Here is a 27,807-nt window from a genome sequence, read left to right on the forward strand (position 1 = left end):
GGGAAGTTCTAAATAAAAAGACAACATGCAAATTTTTATGATCCCTTTTACTGTTAAAATTATTTTGCGAATACTGCAAGGTGTTCGGGTGATTTGCCTACAGTGGTTTAGGCTGCAGGATGGCCGAATGACAAAAGAAACGTTATCAGACAAGAAACTTATAGTTTTCTACCATCTTGCTATTACCACCCACTGCCACTTATACCAACAACGGAAATAAGTGCAGTTATAATAGCAAAATATGTGGAAGATCATTGCACATCAAAGTTAATACCTAATCAAAACTAGTTAGCACATAATTTATAATTGAAATAGTTTAATATTATTTGGTTTAGGACTGCACGATATTGGCAAAAAAAAAATTTCTGCAATATATATATTGCGATATGAAAAAAATTCACCAGATGACTTAAATAGCTCTATTTGGAAAGAAGTAATCATTCTAGGAGGATTGGGTTGATTTTGTAGGTGAGTGAATGCACATAGAAAATAATGAACAAATTATAAGCATAGATAAATATAGAACAAAGATACAAATGAAATAAATAGTGCTTTATATTTTTCAGCTAAGTCTAACAGTATTCAGTAGGGCTGGGTATTGACAATGTTCACGATTCGATTAGATTTCTATTCACAAGCTTGCAATTCGATTTCGATTCAATATCGTTTATTTTGGATGTATATCAGATACAGTTAATGACAAATTTCCTTGAAGAAAAAAAATCTCTCAAATAATGCTATAAACTAGACGAGGGAGTCACTTGGTACTATATTACTATAATATTGAAGGTTAAAATTAACTTATTTACATACAAACACTTAAATTACAATAAATAGTTTTTTTTTATAATAAAGTTATAATACTAACTTTAGAATTACATAATCATATTTCTACTCCAATTTGTTTTTTGAAATATAAACATTTAAATCATGGCTGTCATAAATAATTTATTCAAACATGCATTAAATACATAAATTAATTATAAATAAAATAAAAATTTAAAATAAAATTATAATGAATATGTAACATGGTGCATATAATTAGCCGAATGCTCCTCTCTATAGCTGACTGAGTTTATGCTGAATATGATTTTTCTGAAGTAAATCTGACGTTACATGACATTGTTTACAAGCTGTTTTATTATTCTTTCCACGGTTGAAACACTGATCTGAGCGATTAAATGTGACATGTTATGGATCAGTTGTACTGTATCTTGTAACATACCTTCAGATGTTCATTCATATTTATTTCACACTGTAACTGGTATTAAAGTGGAGGAGATGATCGTTACACAGTACACATCTTGGCTTCAATCACTATCAACAACTCTTTGCCTTTAGGAATACCAAATGGGTCTAGGAGGGTGGTGGAAAAGAACATCAAATGTCTTTGTTCATTTTTGATTATTTTCAAAACTACAAAGGTGTATATAAACTTTGGAGTGCAAAAATATCTCTATATTACTTTCATTCAATTGAGCCAATTATAATAATGGACTGACTCTGTTTACAAACAATTGTTTTCCTTCTCTTTATCCTTTTCCTCAAGGTATTTTTAATTTTTTTTTACTTTCCTGCCTCTTTGGAACATGTCCATTTATGCATACTGTGTAGAGATGGTGCGCAGCTTCATGGACATTTGAGGTTTCCTGCCGATGGAGAGCTTCTGGGACATTGACATAAACAGCACTTTTTCCTACAACTTCAAAAAAGTTGGTGATAGACAATTTTGGTTTTTGTGCCTTTTGAATTTGTCAAGTTTTTTGTTTTGTTTTGTTTTTCTTTTCAAAATTACATTCACTGTAATGCTGGAGAAAGATTTTAGAAGAAACCTTTTGGTCCTGTTTAATGTTCAATGCTAGTAAAGGTTTCAGAGCTTATAAGTAACTAGGTTCGATAACACTTTACAATAAGGTCTCATTTGTTAACATCAATATATTAGACAACATGATCTAACTATGTGCATTAACTTTTTACAGTATTTATTCATCTTTTGTTAGCATTAGGTAATAAAAAATATAGTTTTTTCAAGTTAGTTAATAAAATGTATAGTCATTGTTCATGTTAGTTTACAGTGCATTATCTATTAACATATGCTTGATTAAAATCAAAAGTGCACATTGATCTGCTATTCAAGGGCCAAACATGTTTTGCTATTGTACTATTCATACAGTATCTTCATAAAAGTTCACAATTTTGTTGTAGATGTATTAAAACACGGATAACATTCAATAAATCTTTTTGATTAAATTAGATATTGATTATTAATTATTCTTTTTATTTTAATTAATTAACTCTCTTTATGTTTTTTATACCACAGAGTCAAATTAACAGCACAAGATCATCATTTCTTCATTAAATGCAGAAGATATTGATTACAACTTCAACACCCTCGGACAGAACCATCAAGAATTTATCCAGAGACTGCATATCTGGATGCTCTTCAATAGCTAAGGCATTTGAAAGTATTGTATATATGAACAATAAGCAGCGATTAAGTTGTGAACCCTTTGTTAATAAAGGTGCTTTATAGTGAGAAACTGATGATTCTTCCAGCTCGTTAAATGACTCTTAGCTCCACTCTGTTATGCTATGGTTTCATTCACTTCCACTTTCTCATTTCCGATGTATGCGTGATTTGTGTGTTTGTTGTGTCTGTTAGTTTAGTTATGTGTTTGTGACTTAGTTAAATAAAACAAGTATAACGAGTTATGATTAATTAATCATATTTCCCTTTTTGAGCTAATTTGCTACAAAAATCTAGCAACCAGACAGAACACACTAACAACCAAAGATGATTTGATATTTGGCAAGCTTCCAGAGGGTTCTGCGCCAGCCGGGCAACTACCATTCAATGCTAACGTATAGTTAAGACCTCCTTGGGTCATACAGTATATGTATTGCCTCTTTCACTTGTCTGTTCCCCAGGTCCATCTGTAGTGCTAACGCCATCTGGTGTCATGTTGAAACAAGGTAGCCCCAAAAGGGGGCTGAAAAGTTGTAAAAGTGCATTACCAACGCTGACAGATGAAAGGATTCAATGGAATCAATTAAATGGAAAGGATTCCGGAAGAGAATACAATGCTGAATAAAGTCAGAGTTTTTGTTATTTTTGGACCAAAATGTATTTTCGATGCTTTCACATGGACTACTTTGATGATGTTTTTATTACCTTTCTGGACATGGACAGTCTACCATACATATTTTCAATGGAGGCGACAGAAAGCTCTAGGACTAAATCTAAAATATCTTAAACTGTGTTCCGAGATGAACGGAGGTCTTACGGGTTTGGACCGACATGAGGGTGAGTCATTAATGACATAATTTTCATTTTTGGGTTAACTAACCCTTTAAGGTTTGTGTCTGAACAGAAACTGATTTGCAAAAATAAATATGGAGTACAAAAAGGTTTGACAACAGTCTCCCCTGAATGTAAATTATATGGAAATCCTAACTTGGTATAAGAAAATCTCAAATTATTTAGTATGTACTTTAGTTTCAAGTGTGCATGTGTCTCAATTCTTCATTCCTTGCATCAGGTTTCCTTTGAAAGAAGTTTAAATATACCAATGAAATGAGAACCAAATGATAATAAATCACACCTGGCCAGTAAATCCATGTCAGACATCAGAAGCTCCACCTTCTCTGCACACGTAGCAGGAAGCAACTGTCTTATTATGATTCTCTTTTATGTCTCACTTATTGCTTTCTCAAATCCTGGACAAAATCATAAGGAAATGAAGAGAAAAACTTTCAAGAAGTATTTGTAAGTGGTTTATTTCTGAAAGGACTCAGAATAGAGCAGACAGCACAGCTTTGGTGATTTTTTGAATTTTTTTAAAATCAACAATCAGAAAGTGAAAGTACAGTTTTGATTGTCTGAACTTTTACAAACAGTCCAAATGGATTCACTATCTGTGGAAGATCTTTCCTGTCCCGTGTGCTTGGAAATCTTCAAGATTCCTGTTCTTCTGTCCGTGTAGTCACAGTGTCTGTAAAGAGTGTCTTCAACAATTCTGGAGAACCAGGAACCATCAGGAGTGTCCTGTCTTCAGGAGAAGATCCTCAAAACAGGAGCCGCCTTATAATCTTGCTTTAAATAACTTACGCGAGTCATTCCTGAAGGAGAGAAGCGAGAGTTCATCTGAGGAAGTCTGCTATTCTCACAATGAGAAACTCAAACTTTTCTGTCTGGAGGATAAAGAGCCTGTGTATTTAGTGTGCAGAGATTCACAAAAACATGCTAATCACACATTTCAACCCATCAGCAAAGTTGTTCCATCTTACAAGGTAGGACAATTTTTTCTTATTCCATATGCGTAGGGCAACAAATAATATTTATGTACACTCTAAAAAATGCTGGGTTAAAAACAACCCAAGTTGGGTTGAAAATGGACAAACCCAGTGATTGGGTTGTTTTAACCCAACTGTTGGGTTAAATGTTTGCTCAACCTGCTGGGTAGTTTTATTTAACCCAACTATTGTTTGAAAATGACTATATGGCTGACTTAAAATGAAATGAAATTAAAATGTTCATTTATTAAACATATTAATAAATGTTAATTTTCAAGATATTTTGGGCTCATTTTAAGTAAGCAATACTGTAATTTTTAAACAATAGTTGAGTTAAGTAAAACTACCCAGCAGGATGGGCAAACATTTAACCCAACTGCTGGGTTAAAACAACCCAATCGCTGGGTTTGTCCATTTTCAACCCAACTTGGGTTGTTTTAACCCAGCATTTTTTAGAGTGTATGCTTCTCTGCACTATTGTGCTCGCTATGTGTAACATATATGAGCTCACTGATTTTCACATATTTTCAATTGTTAAATTCTATAGGAGGAACTTAAAACAGCACTGAAGTCCTTACAAGAGAAACTTAAACGCAAAGAAGAAATGAAAGGAGAGTGCAGTAAAACTGTTCAGCACATCAAGGTAAAGACACACACGCACACACACACACCTTATGAAAAAAGGTGCATGGTCTCACTTTATATTAACTGTCTAACATTATCTCCTAATTAATGTACAAACATTAAAAATAAATTGGATACAGTGCACTTATTGTTTACAAACACTTAATGCATTGTTACTTTTGCCTCATTTATGAAGGAAATGCGAATTCACGTCTGCACAGTAGAGGGCGCAGCTCAAACAAACCTTTAGCTGTGCTGCCATGCTGGCTAACACTTGTGCATTTATCCCCCTTAACCCACCCTTAAACGCTCCCATACCACCAAATCTGTCCTAACCTTACCACCTCAATAGCAGTACAAGTGTTTTGCAATACAACATCAAGACAATATATTGTGCTTAACAATTTTTTTCATGTAAGTACTTACTAAAGTAAAATGAAGTGTGATCAAGTACAATTTAGCATACTTTTATAAGGTGTACTTATTACAGTAATGATATACTTAAATACTTAAGTGCGAAGTGATGTAACATTTTTGGGCACTTTTTTAAACTGCATATTATTTTTAAATAAAAACACATTGTAGTTTACATTTACATTAAATGCAGATAGCTGAGCTTTAGAGTGATTTTTTGACCCACTTAGGACTTAAGTACATCTTTATATGTCCTTTCATACAGTAATTACTTCTATTGTCTTAAATATGAAATATGATAAAGCATACTGGCGATGGACAAGGACAAGTATTTATGGTAATCTAAAATAAAACTTAATTTAAGTTCTTTTGAAATTCCATGTATTTAAAGCTGTTGTCCGTAACTTTTTTTGGTTAAAAATTATCCAAAATCATTTTTTTTAGCAAGTACATGTCCAGCCAGTGTTCAAAACTATCTCTTTACCTTAGCCCGATTCACAACGGTAAACTTGTTATAAAGTTTTCTAATTCAAGTGGTACTGGTAGGTTTCTGCAGGAAATTCGAGCATGCTGTCATTCATTTTTATGTCTTTACGTCACATCTGTTAAAGGGGTAGTTCACCCAAAAATGAAAATTTGAGGTTTATCTGCTTACCCCCAGGACATCCAAGATGTAGGTGACTTTGTTTCTTCAGTAGAACACAAATGATCATTTTTAACTCCACCGTTGCCATCTGTCAGCCGTATAATGCATGTCAATGGGAACTCCATCTATAAGAGTAAAAAAAAACCATGACAGACGAATCCAAATTAAACCCTGTGGCTCGTGATGACACATTGATGTCCTAAGACACAAAATGATCTGTTTGTGTGAGAAACCGAACAGTATTTATATAATTTTTTACCTCTAAAACACCACTATGTCCAACTGCCCTCCACATTTAACAAGTTTCCTAAATTCTTAACACGGTTAGCACAACATCCGTCTTTGTAGGCTATACAACTAACACATTTCTTGTTGCTTTGATACAAAATGCATACAGTTGACACCAATTTAAAATGCTTGAACTTCTTTTACACACAAGCTCAACCAAGACCAAAACAATGTAATTTTACAGTCAAATTTACAAATGCTTTCACACTGTATGTCAGAACAGATAACATCATGTTCTAAACATAACTTATATAGGCTAAAGTCAAAGTGAAAAGCTGTTCATATTGTGAATTGAAACACAAATATATTCCCTGTATTGTATTCCATTGCTAATAAGAAACAGCTGATTGCAATTATGCAAATATATAAATCACAGCTGATTCCCATCTAGGAACCACACTCAGGTGTTGAGGTTTTTTCAATCACATGATCGTATGTTCTAAAAGAGGACTCTTTGGGCTGATCTTGTGTGGAAAAGGAACAATATAGAGCAACACAAAGAGAGAAAGAAAGAAAGAAAGAAAGAAAGAAAGAAAGAAAGAAAGAAAGAAAGAAAGTAAGAAAGAAAGAAAGAAAGAAAATGCCTGCACAAGGGAGAGGAAGACGAGTACCAGGACAAGGGAGAGGAGTGGGGCAAGGACAAGGACAAGGGAGAGGAGTGGGGCAGGGGCAAGGACAAGGGAGAGGAGTGGGGCAGGGGCAAGGACAAGGACAAGGGGGAGGAGTGGGGCAGGGGCAAGGACAAGGGAGAGGAGTGGGGCAAGGACAAGGGAGAGGAGTGGGGCAAGGACAAGGACAAGGGAGAGGAGTGGGGCAAGGACAAGGACAAGGGAGAGGAGTGGGGCAAGGACAAGGACAAGATAGAGGAGTGGGGCAGAGGCAAGGACAAGGGAGAGGAGTGGGGCAGAGGCAAGGACAAGGAAGAGGAAGACGAGTACCAGGACAAGGGAGAGGAGTGGGGCAAGGACAAGGGAGAGGAGTGGGGCAAGGTAAAGGGAGAGGAGTGGGGCAGGGGCAAGGACAAGGGAGAGGAGTGGGGCAGGGGCAAGGACAAGGGAGAGGAGTGGGGCAAGGACAAGGACAAGGGAGAGGAGTGAGGCAAGGACAAGGGAGAGGGAGAGGTGTGGGGCAAGGACAAGGGAGAGGAGTGGGGCAAGGACAATGGAGAGGAGTGGGGCAGGGGGAAGGACAAGGGAGAGGAGTGGGGCAAGGACAAGGACAAGGACAAGGGAGAGGAGTGGGGCAAGGACAAGGACAAAGGAGAGGAGTGGGGCAAGGACAAGGACAAAGGAGAGGAGTGGGGCAGGGGGAAGGACAAGGGAGAGGAGTGGGGCAAGGACAAGGACAAGGGAGAGGAGTGGGGCAAGGACAAGGACAAGGGAGAGGAGTGGGGCAAGGAAAAGGGAGAGGTGTGGGGCAGGGGCAAGGACAAGGACAAGGGAGAGGAGTGGGGCAAGGACAAGGACAAGGGAGAGGAGTGGGGCAAGGGAGAGGGAGAGGTGTGGGGCAAGGACAAGGGAGAGGAGTGGGGCAAGGACAAAGGAGAGGAGTGGGGCAGGGGGAAGGACAAGGGAGAGGAGTGGGGCAAGGACAAGGACAAGGGAGAGGAGTGGGGCAAGGACAAGGACAAGGGAGAGGAGTGGGGCAAGGACAAGGGAGAGGAGTGGGGCAGGGGGAAGGACAAGGGAGAGGAGTGGGGCAAGGACAAGGGAGAGGAGTGGGGCAGGGGGAAGGACAAGGGAGAGGAGTGGGGCAAGGACAAGGACAAGGACAAGGGAGAGGAGTGGGGCAAGGACAAGGACAAAGGAGAGGAGTGGGGCAAGGACAAGGACAAAGGAGAGGAGTGGGGCAGGGGGAAGGACAAGGGAGAGGAGTGGGGCAAGGACAAGGACAAGGGAGAGGAGTGGGGCAAGGACAAGGACAAAGGAGAGGAGTGGGGCAGGGGCAAGGACAAGGGAGAGGAGTGGGGCAGGGGCAAGGACAAGGGAGAGGAGTGGGGCAAGGACAAGGACAAGGGAGAGGAGTGAGGCAAGGACAAGGGAGAGGGAGAGGTGTGGGGCAAGGACAAGGGAGAGGAGTGGGGCAAGGACAAAGGAGAGGAGTGGGGCAGGGGGAAGGACAAGGGAGAGGAGTGGGGCAAGGACAAGGACAAGGACAAGGACAAGGGAGAGGAGTGGGGCAAGGACAAGGACAAAGGAGAGGAGTGGGGCAAGGACAAGGACAAAGGAGAGGAGTGGGGCAGGGGGAAGGACAAGGGAGAGGAGTGGGGCAAGGACAAGGACAAGGGAGAGGAGTGGGGCAAGGACAAGGACAAGGGAGAGGAGTGGGGCAAGGAAAAGGGAGAGGAGTGGGGCAAGGACAAAGGAGAGGAGTGGGGCAGGGGGAAGGACAAGGGAGAGGAGTGGGGCAAGGACAAGGACAAGGGAGAGGAGTGGGGCAAGGACAAGGACAAGGGAGAGGAGTGGGGCAAGGACAATGGAGAGGAGTGGGGCAGGGGGAAGGACAAGGGAGAGGAGTGGGGCAAGGACAAAGGAGAGGAGTGGGGCAGGGGGAAGGACAAGGGAGAGGAGTGGGGCAAGGACAAGGACAAGGGAGAGGAGTGGGGCAAGGACAAGGACAAAGGAGAGGAGTGGGGCAAGGACAAGGACAAAGGAGAGGAGTGGGGCAGGGGGAAGGACAAGGGAGAGGAGTGGGGCAAGGACAAGGACAAGGGAGAGGAGTGGGGCAAGGACAAGGACAAGGGAGAGGAGTGGGGCAAGGAAAAGGGAGAGGAGTGGGGCAGGGGCAAGGACAAGGACAAGGGAGAGGAGTGGGGCAAGGAAAAGGGAGAGGAGTGGGGCAGGGCAAGGACAAGGGAGAGGAGTGGGGCAAGGACAAGGACAAGGGAGAGGAGTGGGGCAAGGACAAGGGAGAGGGAGAGGTGTGGGGCAAGGACAAGGGAGAGGAGTGGGGCAAGGACAAAGGAGAGGAGTGGGGCAGGGGGAAGGACAAGGGAGAGGAGTGGGGCAAGGACAAGGACAAGGGAGAGGAGTGGGGCAAGGACAAGGACAAGGGAGAGGAGTGGGGCAAGGACAAAGGAGAGGAGTGGGGCAGGGGGAAGGACAAGGGAGAGGAGTGGGGCAAGGACAAGGACAAGGGAGAGGAGTGGGGCAAGGACAAAGGAGAGGAGTGGGGCAGAGGCAAGGACAAGGGAGAGGAGTGGGGAAAGGAAAAGGGAGAGGAGTGGGGCAGGGGCAAGGACAAGGGAGAGGAGTGGGGCAGGGGCAAGGACAAGGGAGAGGAGTGGGGCAAGGACAAGGGAGAGGGAGAAGTGTGGGGCAAGGACAAGGGAGAGGAGTGGGGCAAGGACAAAGGAGAGGAGTGGGGCAGAGGCAAGGACAAGGGAGAGGAGTGGGGAAAGGAAAAGGGAGAGGAGTGGGGCAGGGGCAAGGACAAGGGAGAGGAGTGGGGCAGGGGCAAGGACAAGGGAGAGGAGTGGGGCAAGGACAAGGGAGAGGGAGAAGTGTGGGGCAAGGACAAGGGAGAGGAGTGGGGCAAGGACAAAGGAGAGGAGTGGGGCAGGGGCAAGGACAAGGGAGAGGATTGGGGCAAGGACAAGGACAAGGACAAGGGAGAGGAGTGGGGCAAGGACAAGGACAAGGGAGAGGAGTGGGGCAGAGGCAAGGACAAGGGAGAGGAGTGGGGCAGAGGCAAGGACAAGGGAGAGGAGTGGGGCAAGGACAAGGACAAGGGAGAGGAGTGGGGCAAGGACAAGGGAGAGGAGTTAGAATGCGTGGTGGCGCTCAAAGAAGGACCAGAGCTAGGGTAACAGATCAAATTAGAGCTAAGGAAGCTAAACACAGAGTCCGAATGAAACAACTATACAAAGTTCCTTTTGAAAGGAACAGTGAGCGCATCAAAGAACTCCGTCACCAATACGTCCAGGTAAGGTTATGCAGTACAGTCATTACTGTACTATACACAGTGTGTTTTGCAGTAAACTACTCTATAAACCTGGAGTACATTTGAACATACAGTAGATATACAGTACAGCACAGCATTTACATACACTGTGTCTAAATACTTTAAGAGAGTCATGGAGTTGGAGGCCAATCAAGTCCCACATGAAATTATCTATGTTGACGAGGCTGGCTTCAACTTGGCGAAAAGGCGTCGCCGTGGGAGAAACATAATTGGCAAAAGGGCCACAGTTATCATGCCGGGCCAGAAAGGAGCCAACATCACCATGTGCGCCGCAATCTCCAACAACGTTGCACTCCTGCATAAATGTGAGATTGGCCCCTACAACACCGACCGCCTTCTCCTGTTTGTAGAAGACCTGCACGAAAGACTAGTGCCAGAGGTAGAAAGGGGACAGGTGGGAGACCACTTGCCAATATATGTTATCACATGGGACAATGTGGCATTCCACCATTCCCGTGCAGTCACAGCCTGGTTTGACGCCCATCCAAGGATGATGTCCCATTTCTTTGCCCCTTACTCCCCTTTCCTCAACCCCATTGAGGAGTTTTTCTCAGCCTGAAGATGGAAGGTTTTTGACCATCGTCCACATGACCAAATGTCCCTCCTGGATGCAATGGATGCTGCATGCCAAGACATCACAGCTGAACACTGCCAGGGGTAGATAAGGCATGCCAAAAGATTCTTCCGATGGTGCCTTGTCAGAGAAGATATCAGGTGTGATGTGGATGAGAACATGCGGCCAAATGCAGAAGACCAGGCAGATTAGAAGATTACTTTGTTTTTCTTTTATTATAATTCTGGTTCTTTTTCTGTTTGTATATCTTGCAGTAATTTCCTTTTGCAAATAAAGTCTTCACTGCAGCAATTCTGTGTCTGTATTTTTTTTTACATAAACTGTACATTTTATAAAGCTACTCTGAGATGGTCATTAATTTTTTGTATTGAATTTCTGCAGCAAAAGAAACAAAATACATGCATTTACTAAACCCAACAAAACAAAAATGTAGAGAGGCTTCAAAAGAAACTACAATGCAAAACACATCTATAATCAGTACAATATACTGTCTATTGGGCAGACCTGACACATACAATAATGCAGTTTCTGTAATTTTAGATGATGATAGCATTTTTTTGTTTGTTTTTTTTGTCATTGTGTTATGATTGACTAAATGTTCCTGTTGGAAGAGAAGATGTGTTAGTGTTTTGAATAATTATTTGATTTTAAAACATGTTTGCAGTGTTTTGTTAGACATAGTGTATTGTGTTAGTTTATTATTGTATTTAGGGGCCAAGCACCGAAGGTGCTTAGGCACCTATTGTTATTGTTGGCGTTCCGTACGCTTATTAGGGGCCAAGCACCGAAGGTGCTTAGGCACCTATTGTTATTGTTGGCGTTCCGTACGCTTATTAGGGGCCAAGCACCGAAGGTGCTTAGGCACCTATTGTTATTGTTGGCGTTCCGTACGCTTATTATTATTCTTCTTCTTCTTCTTCCGCTCTTGAAGTCTATGGCAGCCCATAGAACCGCTTGCGGGAAAGTTGTGAAATTTGGCACACAGTCAGAGGACAGTCTGACCTTTGTCCATAGCAAATTTGGAGTCTCTAACTCAATCCCTCTAGCGCCACCAGCTGTCCAAATTTGCACTTATATTTATGTTAATAACTTTTGAACCATAAGGGCTAGAAACACAATTCTTTTTTCCTCTTATTCCTTGCCTCAAGACGAATCGAACGCACCATATGACGTCATTTTCCGTCATGAAAATTTTTCCGCCATTTTGAATTTTCTGAAAAACTTACTTTTCGAACTCCTCCTAGGCCGTTACTCCGATTTTCATGAAAATTGAATCAGATCATCTTCAGACCATGCTGACAAAAAGTTATGGAATTCAAGTTGATTCCTCAAACCGTTTTCGAAAAACTAACGAACGAATTGTACGTAGTGCTTGCGAAAACAGAAGTAAGGCTGTATCTCCGCAACGCTTTATTGTATTCAGACCAAACTTGGTACATGTCATCACAAGCATGACCTGAGGTACCATGCAGTGTTTCGGCGCAGCGCCACCTACTGGTGCGGAGATATGAAAAATGGGTATTTTTGCTTATAACTTCTGATGGGTTTGTCCAAAAATCATAAATTTGGTCTCATTGGATTCGGGGAATCATGCCGAGTCGAATGATATCCAATTTTCCCATATCGGCCATTTTGGCCGTCGGCCATTTTGAATTTTGTGCTAAAATGCTGTATTTTACGAACGCATTAACGTATCTTTACAAAACTTGGTATGGGTCATCAGCACAATGCCCTGAAGGAGCCTGAGAAGTTTCGGCACAGCGCCACCTTGTGGTCAAAAGTTATAACAAAATTTACAAAAATGCTAATAACTTTTGACTGTATTCACCAATTGTAATGAAACTGGTCTCAGTAGATTCCTTGGGTCATGCTGAGAACATAGATATCACATTTGCTATAGTCAGCTAAACTTCCTGTCCGCCATATTGTTTTTCTTCAAAAACCTACTTTTTCGAACTCCTCCTAGACCGTTGCTCCAATTTTCACCAAAATTGAACCGTGTCATCTTCAGACCATGCCGACAAAAAGTTATGGATTTCAAGTCGATAAGTCAAACCGTTTTCGTATACCGGAGCAAAGAATTTGAGATGTGATGCAAAAATTACCCTTGAAGCTGTATCTCTACAATGCTTTGACATATTTAGACCAAACTTGGTACATGTCATCACAAGCATGACCTGAGGCATTATACAGTGTTTCGGTGCAGCGCCACCTACTGGAGTGGAGATATGAAAAATTGTTATTTTGCTCATAACTTCTGATGAGTTGGACCAAAATTCATAAATTTGGTATGGGTCATCAGGACAATGCCCTGAAGGAGCCTGAGAAGTTTCAGACCAGCGCCACCTCGTGGTCAAAAGTTATAACATAATTTACAAAAATGCTAATAACTTTTGACTGTATTCACCAATTGTAATGAAACTGGTCTCAGTAGATTCCTTGGGTCATGCTGAGAACATAGATATCACATTTGCTATAGTCAGCTAAACTTCCTGTCCGCCATATTGTTTTTCTTCAAAAACCTACTTTTTCGAACTCCTCCTAGACGGTTGCTCCGATTTTCACCAAAATTGAACCGTGTCATCTTCAGACCATGCCGACAAAAAGTTATGGATTTCAAGTCGATAAGTCAAACCGTTTTCGTATACCGGAGCAAAGAATTTGAGATGTGATGCAAAAATTACCCTTGAAGCTGTATCTCTACAATGCTTTGACATATTTAGACCAAACTTGGTACATGTCATCACAAGCATGACCTGAGGCATTATACAGTGTTTCGGTGCAGCGCCACCTACTGGAGAGGAGATATGAAAAATTGTTATTTTGCTCATAACTTCTGATGAGTTTGACCAAAATTCATAAATTTGGTATGGGTCATCAGGACAATGCCCTGAAGGAGCCTGAGAAGTTTCGGACCAGCACCACCTCGTGGTCAAAAGTTATAACAAAATTTACAAAAATGCTAATAACTTTTGTCTATATTAACCAATTGTAATGAAACTGGTCTCTGTAGATTCCTTGGGTTATGCTGAGAACATAGATATCAAATTTGCCATAGTCAGCTAAACGTCCTGTCCGCCATATTGTTTTTCTTTAAAAACCTACTTTTTCGAACTCCTCCTAGACCTTTGCTCCGATTTTCACCAAAATTGAACCGTGTCATCTTCAGACCATGCCGACAAAAGTTATGGATTTCAAGTCCATATGTCAAACCGTTTTTGTATACCAGAGCAAAGAATTTGAGGCATGATTCAAAAATGACTCTTGAAGCTGTATCTCTTCAGTGCTTTGACATATTGACACCAAACTTTGGAAGTGTCATTGTCACCTCACTCTGACCATACCACAACAATTTGGACACAGCGCCACCTATTGGTCGAAAGTTATGAACCAGTAAATCCTCATTTTTGATAATTTTTCAGCTCTTATGCCTAAAATGATCTTAATACGTCTTTAATTGTTCACTGTTGCAGTTGGTCTGATGCTCCCAGCCGTGTTGGCTGGTTTCTTGTGCCGTTTTTGTGCTTGGCCCCATAATTGCTGCTTGCAGCTATATTTAGGGGCCAAGCACCGAAGGTGCTTAGGCACCTATTGTTATTGTTGGCGTTCCGTACGCTTATTAGGGGCCAAGCACCGAAGGTGCTTAGGCACCTATTGTTATTGTTGGCGTTCCGTACGCTTATTATTCTTCTTCTTCTTCTTCTTCCGCTCTTGAAGTCTATGGCAGCCCATAGAACCGCTTGCGGGAAAGTTGTGAAATTTGGCACACAGTCAGAGGACAGTCTGACCTTTGTCCATAGCAAATTTGGAGTCTCTAACTCAATCCCTCTAGCGCCACCAGCTGTCCAAATTTGCACTTATATTTATGTTAATAACTTTTGAACCATAAGGGCTAGAAACACAATTCTTTTTTCCTCTTATTCCTTGCCTCAAGACGAATCGAACGCACCATATGACGTCATTTTCCATCATGAATATTTTTCCGCCATTTTGAATTTTCTGAAAAACTTACTTTTTCGAACTCCTCCTAGGCCGTTACTCCGATTTTCATGAAAATTGAATCAGATCATCTTCAGACCATGCTGACAAAAAGTTATGGAATTCAAGTTGATTCCTCAAACCGTTTTCGAAAAACTAACGAACGAATTGTACGTAGTGCTTGCGAAAACAGAAGTAAGGCTGTATCTCCGCAACGCTTTATTGTATTCAGACCAAACTTGGTACATGTCATCACAAGCATGACCTGAGGTACCATGCAGTGTTTCGGCGCAGCGCCACCTACTGGTGCGGAGATATGAAAAATGGGTATTTTTGCTTATAACTTCTGATGGGTTTGTCCAAAAATCATAAATTTGGTCTCGTTGGATTCGGGGAATCATGCCGAGTCGAATTATATCCAATTTTCCCAATTCGGCCATTTTGTCCGTCGGCCATTTTGAATTTTGTGCTAAAATGCTGTATTTTACGAACATATTAACGTATCTTTACAAAACTTGGTATGGGTCATCAGCACAATGCCCTGAAGGAGCCTGAGAAGTTTCGGCACAGCGCCGCCTTGTGGTCAAAAGTTATAACAAAATTTACAAAAATGCTAATAACTTTTGACTGTATTCACCAATTGTAATGAAACTGGTCTCAGTAGATTCCTTGGGTCATGCTGAGAACAAAGATATCAAATTTGCCATAGTCAGCTAAACTTCCTGTCCGCCATATTGTTTTTCTTTAAAAACCTACTTTTTCGAATTCCTCCTAGACCGTTGCTCCGATTTTCACCAAAATTGAACCGTGTCATCGTCAGACCATGCCGACAAAAAGTTATGGATTTCAAGTCGATATGTCAAACCGTTTTCGTATACCAGAGCAAAGAATTTGAGGCATGATGCAAAAACGACTCTTGAAGCTGTATCTCTTCAGTGCTTTGACATATTCAGACCAAACTTGGTATGTGTCTTCACAAGCATGACCTGAGGCAGCATACTCTGTTTCGGCGCAGCGCCACCTACTGGAGTGGAGATATTAAAAATGCCATTTTTGCTTATAACTTCTGATGGGTTTGACCAAAATTCATAAATTTGGTATGGGTCATCAGGACAATGCACTGAAGGAGCCTGAGAAGTTTCGGACCAGCGCCAGCTTGTGGTCAAAAGATATAACAAAATTGACAAAAATGCTAATAACTTTTTTTCTAATTGCTCACTACTGCTGGTCTGATGCTCCCAGCCATGTTGGCTTGCTTCTTGTGCCATTTTTGTGCTTGGCCCCGTAATTGCTGCTTGCAGCTATATTTATTATTCTTCTTCTTCTTCCGCTCTTGAAGTCTATGGCAGCCCATAGAACCGCTTGCGGGAAAGTTGTGAAATTTGGCACACAGTCAGAGGACAGTCTGACCTTTGTCCATTGCAAATTTGGAGTCTCTAACTCAATCCCTCTAGCGCCACCAGCTGTCCAAAGTTGCACTTATGTTTATGTTAATAACTTTTGAACCATAAGGGCTAGAAACACAATTCTTTTTTCCTCTGATTCCTTGGCTCAAGACGAATCGAACGCACCATATGACGTCATTTTCCGTCATGAAAATTTTTCCGCCATTTTGAATTTTCTGAAAAACTTACTTTTTCGAACTCCTCCTAGGCCGTTACTCCGATTTTCATGAAAATTGAATCAGATCATCTTCAGACCATGCTGACAAAAAGTTATGGAATTCAAGTTGATTCCTCAAACCGTTTTCGGAAAACTAACGAACGAATTGTACGTAGTGCTTGCGAAAACAGAAGTAAGGCTGTATCTCCGCAACGCTTTATTGTATTCAGACCAAACTTGGTACATGTCATCACAAGCATGACCTGAGGTACCATGCAGTGTTTCGGTGCAGCGCCACCTACTGGTGCGGAGATATGAAAAATGGGTATTTTTGCTTATAACTTCTGATGGGTTTGTCCAAAAATCATAAATTTGGTCTCGTTGGATTCGGGGAATCATGCCGAGTCGAATGATATCCAATTTTCCCAATTCGGCCATTTTGGCCGTCGGCCATTTTGAATTTTGTGCTAAAATGCTGTATTTTACGAACGCATTAACGTATCTTTACAAAACTTGGTATGGGTCATCAGCACAATGCCCTGAAGGAGCCTGAGAAGTTTCGGCACAGCGCCACCTTGTGGTCAAAAGTTATAACAAAATTTACAAAAATGCTAATAACTTTTGACTGTATTCACCAATTGTAATGAAACTGGTCTCAGTAGATTCCTTGGGTCATGCTGAGAACATAGATATCACATTTGCCATATTCAGCTGAACTTCCTGTCCGCCATATTGTTTTTCTTTAAAAACCTACTTTTTCAAACTCCTCCTAGACCTTTGCTCCGATTTTCACCAAAATTGAACCGTATCATCTTCAGACCATGCCGAGAAAAAGTTATGGATTTCAAGTTGATAAGTCAAACCGTTTTCGTATACCGGAGCAAAGAATTTGAGAGATGATGCAAAAATTACTCTTGAAGCTGTATCTCTACAATGCTTTGACATATTCAGACCAAACTTGGTACGTGTCATCACAAGCATGACCTGAGGCATCATACAGTGTTTCGGCGCAGTGCCACCTACTGGAGTGGAGATATGAAAAATGGCTATTTTTGCTTATAACTTCTGATGGGTTTGACCAAAATTCATTAATTTGGTATGGGTCATCAGGACAATGCCCTGAAGCAGCCTGAGAAGTTTCGGACCAGCGCCACCTCGTGCTCAAAAGTTATAACAAACTTGACAAAAATGCTAATAACTTTTTTTTCTAATTGCTCACTGCTGCTGTTGGTCTGATGCTCACGGCCATGTTGGCTGGCTTCTTGTGCCGTTTTTGTGCTTGGCCCCGTAATTGCTGCTTGCAGCTATATTTTAATAATTCTAATTATTATTGTAATTAGTTTTGGGGTTTAGTTTACAATGTGTGATTTTAAGCATGAAATTAACCATTTTGCCAATTGTGTTTTAGGTGTGTTGGTGCGTTAAGAGTTTAGGAAAATTGTTAAATGTATAGAAAAAAACTGTCATATCGATTGTAAAAATCTGTAAATACAGTATACTACAATTTACTATAGTATGGTTCAAAAACACTATAGTATTTACTATAAATTATATAAATATAGGTATAATAATGCTCATATAAATGCTTTGACAAGACAATATAAAATTTGTATAAGCTGGATAATATATAAGCAGGAAAAATAAAAATGAACAAAGTAGAAAAATTGTGTATGTATTGAGTGGGGTGTGTTTGAATATGTATATGCATGTGCATGTACAAGAGTTTGTGTGAGTTCACGTGTTTATGTGTGTGTGAGAGAGAGTAGGGCGCATCACTGTTCGACTTGAGACCTAGATGAACACTTTACAGTTGGTTTTGTGACTGTAAGTCATTCTCTTCAAATGCTATTTAAGGCAGAAACGTGAATACCAATGTCGTAACTTTAGAGATGGTCCCTAAATTTGCGAATATCAAACCTTCAACGTCAAACTAACTTTATGCCAGTATCTGCTTTCTTGGAGCCTATATAGTATAACTTACATCACAAAAGGTGCGAGTGTGGTCTTTTATATCACTGTACTAATCCATTAATGTTAAGCGTTTTATATGTCCTGATGGCAGGGGAATCCTATGAAGTATGAGGGAAACCCTAGTACTACAACACAGCGGCGCAATATAAATTTAAGAAAACTTAACAACAGAGAGAAATATATGTCTACCTCAGATTTAACATTTGATCTGTACATCAGCATCGGGCAATTACGTTATAATCTTGTTCACTGGAAAGAAAGATGCTTACATGTAGCTTACACAGGGAAAGTAACCGTAAAGGCACTGAATTAAACATAAATGCAGCTTTTGTGTCTTTATCAGCTTTTCTGCATTTACTGGCCCTGATAATCATCACACATTCACTTACCACTTGCTCTATTTCTGTAAATCCGTTTTTATGAATGAATGATGTGATGGAAATATTTATGTCAACATGAAATGTACAGAAAATGCAGACTAAGGATGCTTAGGTCAAAGACCAGTCATATGATTAGCTTAGATCATTACAAACCAATCACCAGAACAAATCACAGTGAAGAAGACATTGATTTTTACTCAACTGTAAGACTTAAATGTGCATGTATCTTTCTATTCATTGAGACTCACTTGGTTGTTGTGACCAGTGATCTCCCGGCCGTAAATAAAACTTCATTTCTTCAAAGAGCAACTTGGAAGTCGTGTCAGGTATATGCTGCGCAGCTAAGGAATGGAAGTACTAAAGATTCTACGCTCAAAAGACCACAGCAGAGACAGTGATAGTGTTGGAAGACTATAGAGTCGCCCTCGGGGTGAGGCTGTAATACTCGGAGTTAGTATTAATGATCCTGTGTCGGACCAGCGTACACCTGAGAAGGACGGTGAGAGTGTATAGAAGACCTGTGTGCTCATGTGTGATTGAGGTAGTGATAGTAGCTTCTTGACAGGACGCCGTCACCTTATTTCGGGAAGGAAATTACCTCGAAATATTGGAAATGTATTAGAAGTATTCGAGAAGGGAATTACCTCGAGATACTGTAGTATTATATTGTATTATATTCGGTATGGGAATTACCCCGAAGGTACTGTAGTTGTAGTGGAGTGTGCATGACTGTATGTGGCAACAGGTGATAGGTGGAGTGAGTGCATTTGCTTGACAGGGAGGATTATGGGAAATGGAGTCCGGGGTGAACAGGAACAGACTGTGCGGTCGGCGGGCTTGAGGGCGAGGCGGTCGGCGGGCTTGAGGGCGAGGCGGCTGGCGGGCTTGAGAGCGAGGCAGCCGGCTGGTTTGAGAGCGAGGCGGCCGGCGGGCTTGAGAGCGAGGCGGCCGGCGGGCTTGAGAGCGAAGCGGCCGGCGGGCTTGAGTGCGAGGCGGCCGGCGGGCTTGAGAGCGAAGCGGCCGGCGGGCTTGAGTGCGAAGCGGCCGGCGGGCTTGAGTGCGAAGCGGCCGGCTGGCGAGAGTGCGAAGCAGCCGGCTGATGCTTGGGAATTCCAGCCGCTCGCGCCGACATCAGCGGTGAATCAGCCACACTGGAACGCAACCCTCTCCACTCCCAGACAGATCCAGAGATGTGACGTGATTCAGCGGCGACGTGACTTTGCTCTGGGCGATCAACGAAGGCGTGACGTTGCTCTGGGCGATCAGCGGCGACGTGACATTGCTCTGGGTGATCAGCGAAGGCGTGACGTTGCTCTGGGCGATCAGCGGCGACGTGACATTGCTCTGGGCGATCAACGAAGGCGTGACGTTGCTCTGGGCGATCAGCTGCGACATGAACTGTTGCTGTTGTGATGATAGCCGCCATCTTGTGCGCGTTACCTGGCGCGGCGGCCATTACGGGACTCACCATGGTGTCGCATTCCTCCGCGACACCCACAGTAAATGGAGAGCCAACAGTCAACAATGCACAGTCCATAAAGCTGCTAAGTGATGAACGCGGTCCCTCTCGTCTTAATTTATTCTGGAGAGGCTGGTTGACGCCATCACAAAAAAAGTCAATCAGTGCACAGTCCGGAAGATCAGAGAGGTAAGCAATGTTTAGATACTCCTGCACATATTCCTCCAACGATCGCGTGCCTTGCGAACTCCACAATAGCAATTGATTAATGTCCATACCGTAATGAGATCCTCCGGGAAAGCTGCTGGATCTTGGTGGCGGCGAAGTCTTCTGTAACGAAGCGGGAGTCATGGTAAGATCCAAATGCAAGCTTTATTAAGAATGTCGTACAGGCAGGGTCAATCAGGAGCAGATGAGAACAGCAAGGGACAGGCAGAATCGTAATCAGGAAACAGGCAATGGTCAGGACAGGCGGATATCATTCACAGAACAGTATAACAGGCAAGGGTCAGGACAGGCAGCAACGGGTCAAGAAACAGGAACAGGCAGTAACGGTAACAGACAGGCAGACAGGAATAGTAATGCTCGGAAATGACACACGGGGTAATCAAGACTTCGTGGTGAGGTGGTGTGTGTGTGAGTCCTTTATAGTCCAGGTAATGCATATCAGCTGGGTGTGGTGATTAGTGTGGAGTGTGCATGACTGTATGTGGCAACAGGTGATAGGTGGAGTGAGTGCATGTGCTTGACAGGGAGGATTATGGGAAATGGAGTCCGGGGTGAACAGGAACAGACTGTGATCGTGACAGTAGTATTGTGTTACTGTAGTATTGTATTGTATTATATTCGGGATGGGAATTACCTCGAAGGTACTGTAGTACTGTATTGGTACTGAGTATTATATATTATATTGACAACTGGAGGTTGTTTGAATTGTCAGTGGCGAAGTCGGACTGTATTGAGAATTTCCTCAACAATGATGACTTACCAGCCGTTGCTCTGGTCTTCGTAAACAGCCACTAGCGTGAAGCCGACTAACAGCAGATGGCGAACATGCATTGGTACTCTACTGTTTTTCCTGCAGTTCCCGGATGTGAAATGTTGAATTTTCTGCTGAATTTAAACCACTGAATTTGTGGAAGCGAATCTGTAAAGCGAAATAAAATGGACCGAAAATTGCTAGTTAAATATTATAGGTTGTATTTTTAAACAGAATTAATATTTTGGAAGTGAAATCTGAAAGGTGAATATAAATTACTGAATTTTTAATAATGAAAATGTATGTGAAATGTTTTGAATTTAAATATTCATAGCTTAAATATACGACCATGTTGAATTTCAGCCCATAAAAATGCAAGCCTTAAAAATACAATACATCTAAGCAGTGCACTATATGTTGAAAAAAAGAAAGAAAGACATGAACACCTTGGATGACATGGGGGTGAGTAAATTATCAGGAAATTTTCATTTGAAAGTGGACTAATCCTTTAAAGCAGAGCAGTTTGAACTGAATGTGATGTGATTTCAGACTCAAGCTGATCAGACAGAACGTCAGATTCAACATGAGTTTAAGAAGCTTCATTTCCTCAGAATTGAAGCAGAAGCCACAATAACTGCACTGAGAGAGGAAGTGGAGAAGAAGAATAAGATGATGAAGGACAGACTTGAGGAGATGAACAGACACATCTCAGCTCTTTCACACATAATCAAAGACATTGAGGAAAGAATGAAGGTAACAATCAAACTCTGTATTAAGGACTCCTTTGACACCATTCAGCCATACACTTATTGAGATAATATTGTCCACATTGTTTATTTTCTAGAACTTTAAAGGTAAGTGAGCTGCTCCTGTCTCTCCTCTCTACACTGTACAAAAAAACAAAAAACAAAAGCACTATTTTAGCACTACCAAAAGCACTACTTTTTCAGGGTGCCTCAAATATATATATATATATATATATATATATATATATATATATATATATTTGACATTCTTGAGAGTTTATGCATGAACGTATGGCATCCATTCAGAGAACTGTCCTTTTAAAGGCAGCTAGAAGTTCTCCAAAGGTTTCTGCAGTTCTATGAGCCAGTTCTGAACCTGTACTAATATCTGAATGTTATCCACAGCCCAAAGCACTCAGCCTGATCCAGAGATGCATTGTGGAGCTTTGATTAATGTGCCATATTACTTGGGCAATCTGATATTCAGAGACTGGAAGAAGATGCAAGACATTGTCCAAAACAGTGAGTCACTAAAGATCTGTTCAGTAAATACTGGAGATATCCCACAAAAATAGACACAAAGCTAGATCAAGGTTTTATAAACTGAGTGTTAATGTGAAGAACATACTGACTGGAAGAAAATTTTGTGGGTTTTATACATTTTATTATTACTACATAACAGAAAATATGCATATTTTAAACATTAAGGTCTTTTGAAGTTGTCTTTATTTATAGTAAGTAAACTAAATTAAACATTGACTAACAAAAGTTTTTTTGTTTTTATTTTGATTTAATCATAATTTTTGAATAATATTAAATCAAAATGTAGGATTTGAATCAAACCATAACCAGCTTATAAATATTCTTAGTTGGTCTTGCTCCAAAGTATAATTTGTTTCACTGTAGTAAATGAGGATCATCCTAATTCTGAAATATTTTATTTGAAATATATATTTAATAAATGAAAGAGAGGTCAGTTGTGTTTATCGATGTAGTATTTCGGTTCACTCTTGATGGTTCTCTTCATATCATAATAAGAGAGGCTGCTGATTGTTTCCTTTCATCAGCTCCAGTGATTCTGGACCCAAACACTGCAAGTCCCCAACTCATCCTATCTGATGATCTGACCAGCCTGACATTCAACAAGAGCAGGCAACTGTTTCCTGATAATGCAGAGAGATTTGATTTCTTTCGCTGTGTTTTGGGTTCAGAAGGAACACACAGCTGGGATGTGGAGGTGGGAAACAATTCAGCTTGGACTGTCGGAATAATCACAGCATTCTAACAAAGAAAAGGAGACAATTTCTTCAAAGCTGGTGTTTGGTACGTGCAGTACACAGGGAAAGAGTATGTGTCACAGTCTCCTGAGCAACCCGCCACTCGCTTTCCTGTCAAAGAGAAGCTCCGGCGTATGAGAGTTCAGCTGGACTGGTACAATGGAACGGTGTCATTCTCTGACCTTGTAACTAAGACACAACTACGTACATTCTTTAGAGAGATGTTCTTTCCATTCTTTCAAAGTATTTGTGAATCGTCCCCTCTGAGGATCTTACCAGTTAAAATACAAATCAGTTCTATCTGATTCTGCTTCTAGATATAGGTATTCAAGTGAACTTTAAGGAGTACAACTAATATATACTTTGTATTTAGATTTCTATAGGTTAAATATATACAGCATAAGTTAACCTTATGGAGCCTAGAAAATTCTCAGCTCATCAAAAAAGTAATATTCAAAGTTCTTAAAATTTTGTTATTAACTTGATTTACATTTGATGTTGAGCTTTACTGTGATTGAACTAATTCACTACAATTCTGTAATGATTGAGACAAATCAGACACGATTATTTGCTAGTTATCCAATGGTTTTAACCTCATTCTGGGGCCTGGCTTCCATCCCCCGAGAAGTTCTGTTACAAACTTTATTGCACCAATAAATGCCGCATGGAGAGCAGAAAGGACACACACAAAACTCTGCACACAGATGTTACTGCACTAACTTATAGACAGACTGTTCTATAAAATAAATGGTAATCTCAGGAAATGGTATCCATTATTACTGTTGTTGTAATGTACTCGTTGTATTTACATGTTTTATGATTTTTAAGTGGTATGACATGCAAGGTAACTTCAATCATGCCATGTTTAGTGTCTACGGGTTCCCAGCGGGAAGATTTGAATGTTTGTGTATGCGGTATGTCCATACCTGCGCAACACATAAGTATTACAAGGATCTTGTAATAGTCCTTCTTCAAATCTCAGCCAGTTTAATCTTAATCGGTCATAAAAGCCCCAACAAGGGGAGGTGTATGTCACCCGGAAATACAACATCCTCATTGGCCCACATCATTCCTAAGAGGTTGGCTTTGACCAGAGGTTGAAAGTCAGTGGCACTCCCTCTCTTTCTCCTTGCTCCTGAACGACCGAACGGACTGTCCTTGCGGCCGGCCTAGGCGAGGCCTGCAAGGCCTGTAGGCCTCGGCCTACAAACGAGCCATGTGCTCCTCATCCAACATGGAAAAGACTGATAAAAACTCCGGACTGCATCCTCAAGACCTCTCCTCAGATGGCAGAGCCGATGTTCCTCAGCCTAAGAGCACCTTGCAAGTATCGTACATTTTAACACTAAATAGCAATTTAGTATTAATTTGTAAGATGTACCGTTGCTATTGCTGAAGAAACTGATGATTCCTTTCCAGATTGCCTTTGACATTTCATGTAGCTCTAGTAACAGCATCTCTTCCGGTTCAACTCTATCAGTACTCACTCTGATTTGTGTAAGTGTTAGGGCTGTAGTCAAGTCCACCTTTGTCGATTCCAAGTCAAGTCCAAGTCCAAAAGGTATGAGTCCAAGTCAAGACCGAGTCCAAAGAGGTTCAAGTCCAAATCAAGTCCAAGTCCAAAAGGTTCGAGTCCAAGTCAAGTCCGAGTCCAAATGAGACAGTCAAGACAGAGACAGAAAAAAAAAGAATCCTCTTCAAAACCTTCGTACATAACTATTGATAATTTATGTGATGTGAGAGACAGCATATCTTAGATTCTAAAATAATAATTTTGCATTATTATTTTTTGCATTATTACATTTTTATATTCTCTACAACTGTGGTTCCCAAACATTTTACAGTCGCGTACACCCTGAGGCATTTAACATTCTTCTGCATACCCCTTCTCTTCCACTTAGACTGCTGCAATCACACCTTTAATTGTCCATTAAGGGACAATATTTTCCCCTTTAAACTGATTGTGCATTACAGTGCTTTTTTTTACCTCTATAAATACCTTTATAAAATAAATCATTGTTTTAAATTAAAAATGTCCAAAAGAAAAATAAGCAATGATGTTATAATGTGTGATACTTTTAAATTGAACTAAAACTGCCACTAGGTGGCGGTAAGTCACTGTCTTAATGAGTGAGTCATCGAGTCATTCAATTCATTCATTCAGTAACGACACAAGTGGATGTATTTTTGAAAGGGTAATTGAATAATTGACTCTCATGGTTTTTTACACAGCCACAGATTTGTTCACAAAACATCAATATGAATCGCAGTTCTGCTGTGGCTTTTGTTTGAACTAGACATGCGCTGATTTCAATTTTCTTGGCTGATTCCAATTTCCGATTTTTGGATAGTGTGATCTGCCGATACCTATTTTTGCCGATTCTGATTTTCTTTCTAAGAACTATAATTGACAGCATATACAAACAAAAATCTACCTTTCTTCAACACAAAGTTTTATTTTCATAAAAAAAGTAAAACTCAGTAATAAAATAAGAACAAATAAAAAAATTCCAAACAGCAAATACATGCAATAGAATAGAGAGCAATGAAACTAAGTTTTTCAGGTTAAGTAGGTTTTTATTTAGATAAGAAATACTACAGAAATTAAAGTAATCAAATGTAAAATAACACATCCATGTTGGTTACCTTAATTTCTGTATTTTTTATTGTAAATATTAAATACAGACTTATTCTTACCATTAAAGTTAAAAACGTATTCAGTCAAGAGCAGAAAGTGATTTTCTTTGTCTTTTGTTCTTTAAATAACATGTCAGACAGCAGCAGGAATATTGGACTGCTGTCCCTTTAAGAGTTGCGTTCTCTTAGCTATTTAACGATCCAAAACTGACTGTGTTTATCTGAATAATTGCCAAGACGAGCATTTTGACATAATTTTGTATGTATTTAATATTTTAAGTGCATTAAGCCACTCATTTTGGTAATTGTGACTCTGTTTGACTTCGGTCTCTGTTTGAGACTAAGCGTGGCTTATTCGCATGATCAGTGGTGCGCGCGCTTTCGGTGTCAGCACGAAGTCTGCAGGAACCGGAGCGAATGAGACGAGTGAGAGAGAGGAAGCGCCCGCGCGAGTGTGTGTCACTTCACCGTGAGAGAAGAGAGCGAGAATGCGCAGCTGACGTTACTGCCTGTGCCGCTGGTAACAAAAAAGATCGGCTCGTAATCGGTAAGAAGTGAGACTGAAAAACTGGACTCGGTCGAGACCAATTAGGACTTGTGGCGAGACCAATGACCAAGTCCGAGACAAGTCCGAGTGCAAATATCACCGAGTCCGAGACGAGTCCGGACTCGAGTACTACAGCACTAGTATGTGTGTGTGACCCTTTGTGTATGTTATGTTACGTGTTTGTTAGTTTAGTTATGTGTTTGTGAGTTAGTTAATAAAGATTGTGCACAAGACATGTTTGGTTCTGACTCCGTCTGCTAATGAATTGCCTCTTAAGTGATAGATCGTGTCTTTCTACGTGCTCTGAGTAGTACAGTACAATAAGAAATATTATTTTTCCATAACTTGGAAATTAACATTTCTTAGAATTAATAAACAATCAACACTGAGCGTTCACTAGACGAACAGGTAAACTGATTGTAATATTAATTTTAATGTAGCTATGTCCAGTTAATCTGATTAACGGATTTGCATATTCATAATTAATTATAATTAATAATCATAATGAGTTATGAATAATTATTAATATTTCCCCTTTGAGTTAATTTTCGCTACATATTTGGTGGAGAACGAAGGGCATCATTTTAAGCAATTGTTTGCAGATGGACCAGTAATCAATTATGTGTTTTGATCATCTTTATTGACATCTTATACATGCACATACAAATTTCTGATAAAATCAGCAAAACTGGGGCTTTGAATGCACATTCCCTTGAACGGCAGAATGTTCCTCGATGCTATAATGCATATTTAAATTGTAACTAGCTAACGTGAAATTATCGAAGAAATCATAATTTCAGTTGCTAAACGAGCGTAAGACTTTTCTGACGACGGAATCGCAGATTAGCAGTGCATACAAAGGGTATTAGAATAAATTTACCTGAATTTGGGCAAAGAAACCCCCACTTTCAGTTTTAAATGCATAAGTCTTTCTGACGATCGAATCTCAGATTAGAAGCACAAACAAGTAAACTACCTGAATTTGGGCAAAGAAATCCCCACTTTCAGCTGTAAATGCATAAGCCTTTTTCTGATGACGGAATTCCAGATTAAGCAGCATAAATTTACCTGTGTGACGAAGAAATCTCACTACAGCGTTTGTAATGGTGTTCTGGGCGAGACTCCCCAGTCACTGATTAAAGGCCTTTTTACTGTTCGTTCCGTCATTGTATTCATATTCATGCGCGGGACCGCACACATGAAACATACGCAACGAATTTGTGGTGTAAATTCTAGCTTAGCTAACTAGCAATCACCACTGTCTGTGAGTTGATGTGTTGTTGTGATTTGTGAGTTATGCGTGACCACGCTGGAGTTCTCAATGCGGGCTTGCAGCGCGGTTAGAATTCTGCTCTATTCTGATCGTGTTGCGGGCTGGCATTGGTCTCCTGGCAACGCATGACAACAGAGCGTGGAGAGCAGACACCTC

General features: G+C 40.9%; 1 protein-coding gene across 1 annotated transcript; it reads left to right on the top strand.

Annotated features, from left to right (window-relative positions):
* The first annotated feature begins 21,538 nt into the window (after window positions 1-21,538).
* Window positions 21,539-27,235, top strand: LOC137009334 (E3 ubiquitin-protein ligase TRIM35-like). Its single transcript, XM_067371461.1, has 4 exons — window positions 21,539-21,633; window positions 21,721-21,924; window positions 22,323-22,439; window positions 22,985-27,235. The coding sequence occupies exons 1-3, from the start codon at window positions 21,586-21,588 to the stop codon at window positions 22,365-22,367; spliced, it is 297 nt and encodes a 98-aa protein (XP_067227562.1). The 5' UTR covers window positions 21,539-21,585; the 3' UTR covers window positions 22,368-22,439; window positions 22,985-27,235.
* Window positions 27,236-27,807: the final 572 nt, after the last annotated feature.

The sequence above is a fragment of the Chanodichthys erythropterus genome, chromosome 20, assembly GCF_024489055.1.
Source record: "Chanodichthys erythropterus isolate Z2021 chromosome 20, ASM2448905v1, whole genome shotgun sequence".
In the NCBI taxonomy this organism is placed as follows: domain Eukaryota; kingdom Metazoa; phylum Chordata; class Actinopteri; order Cypriniformes; family Xenocyprididae; genus Chanodichthys; species Chanodichthys erythropterus.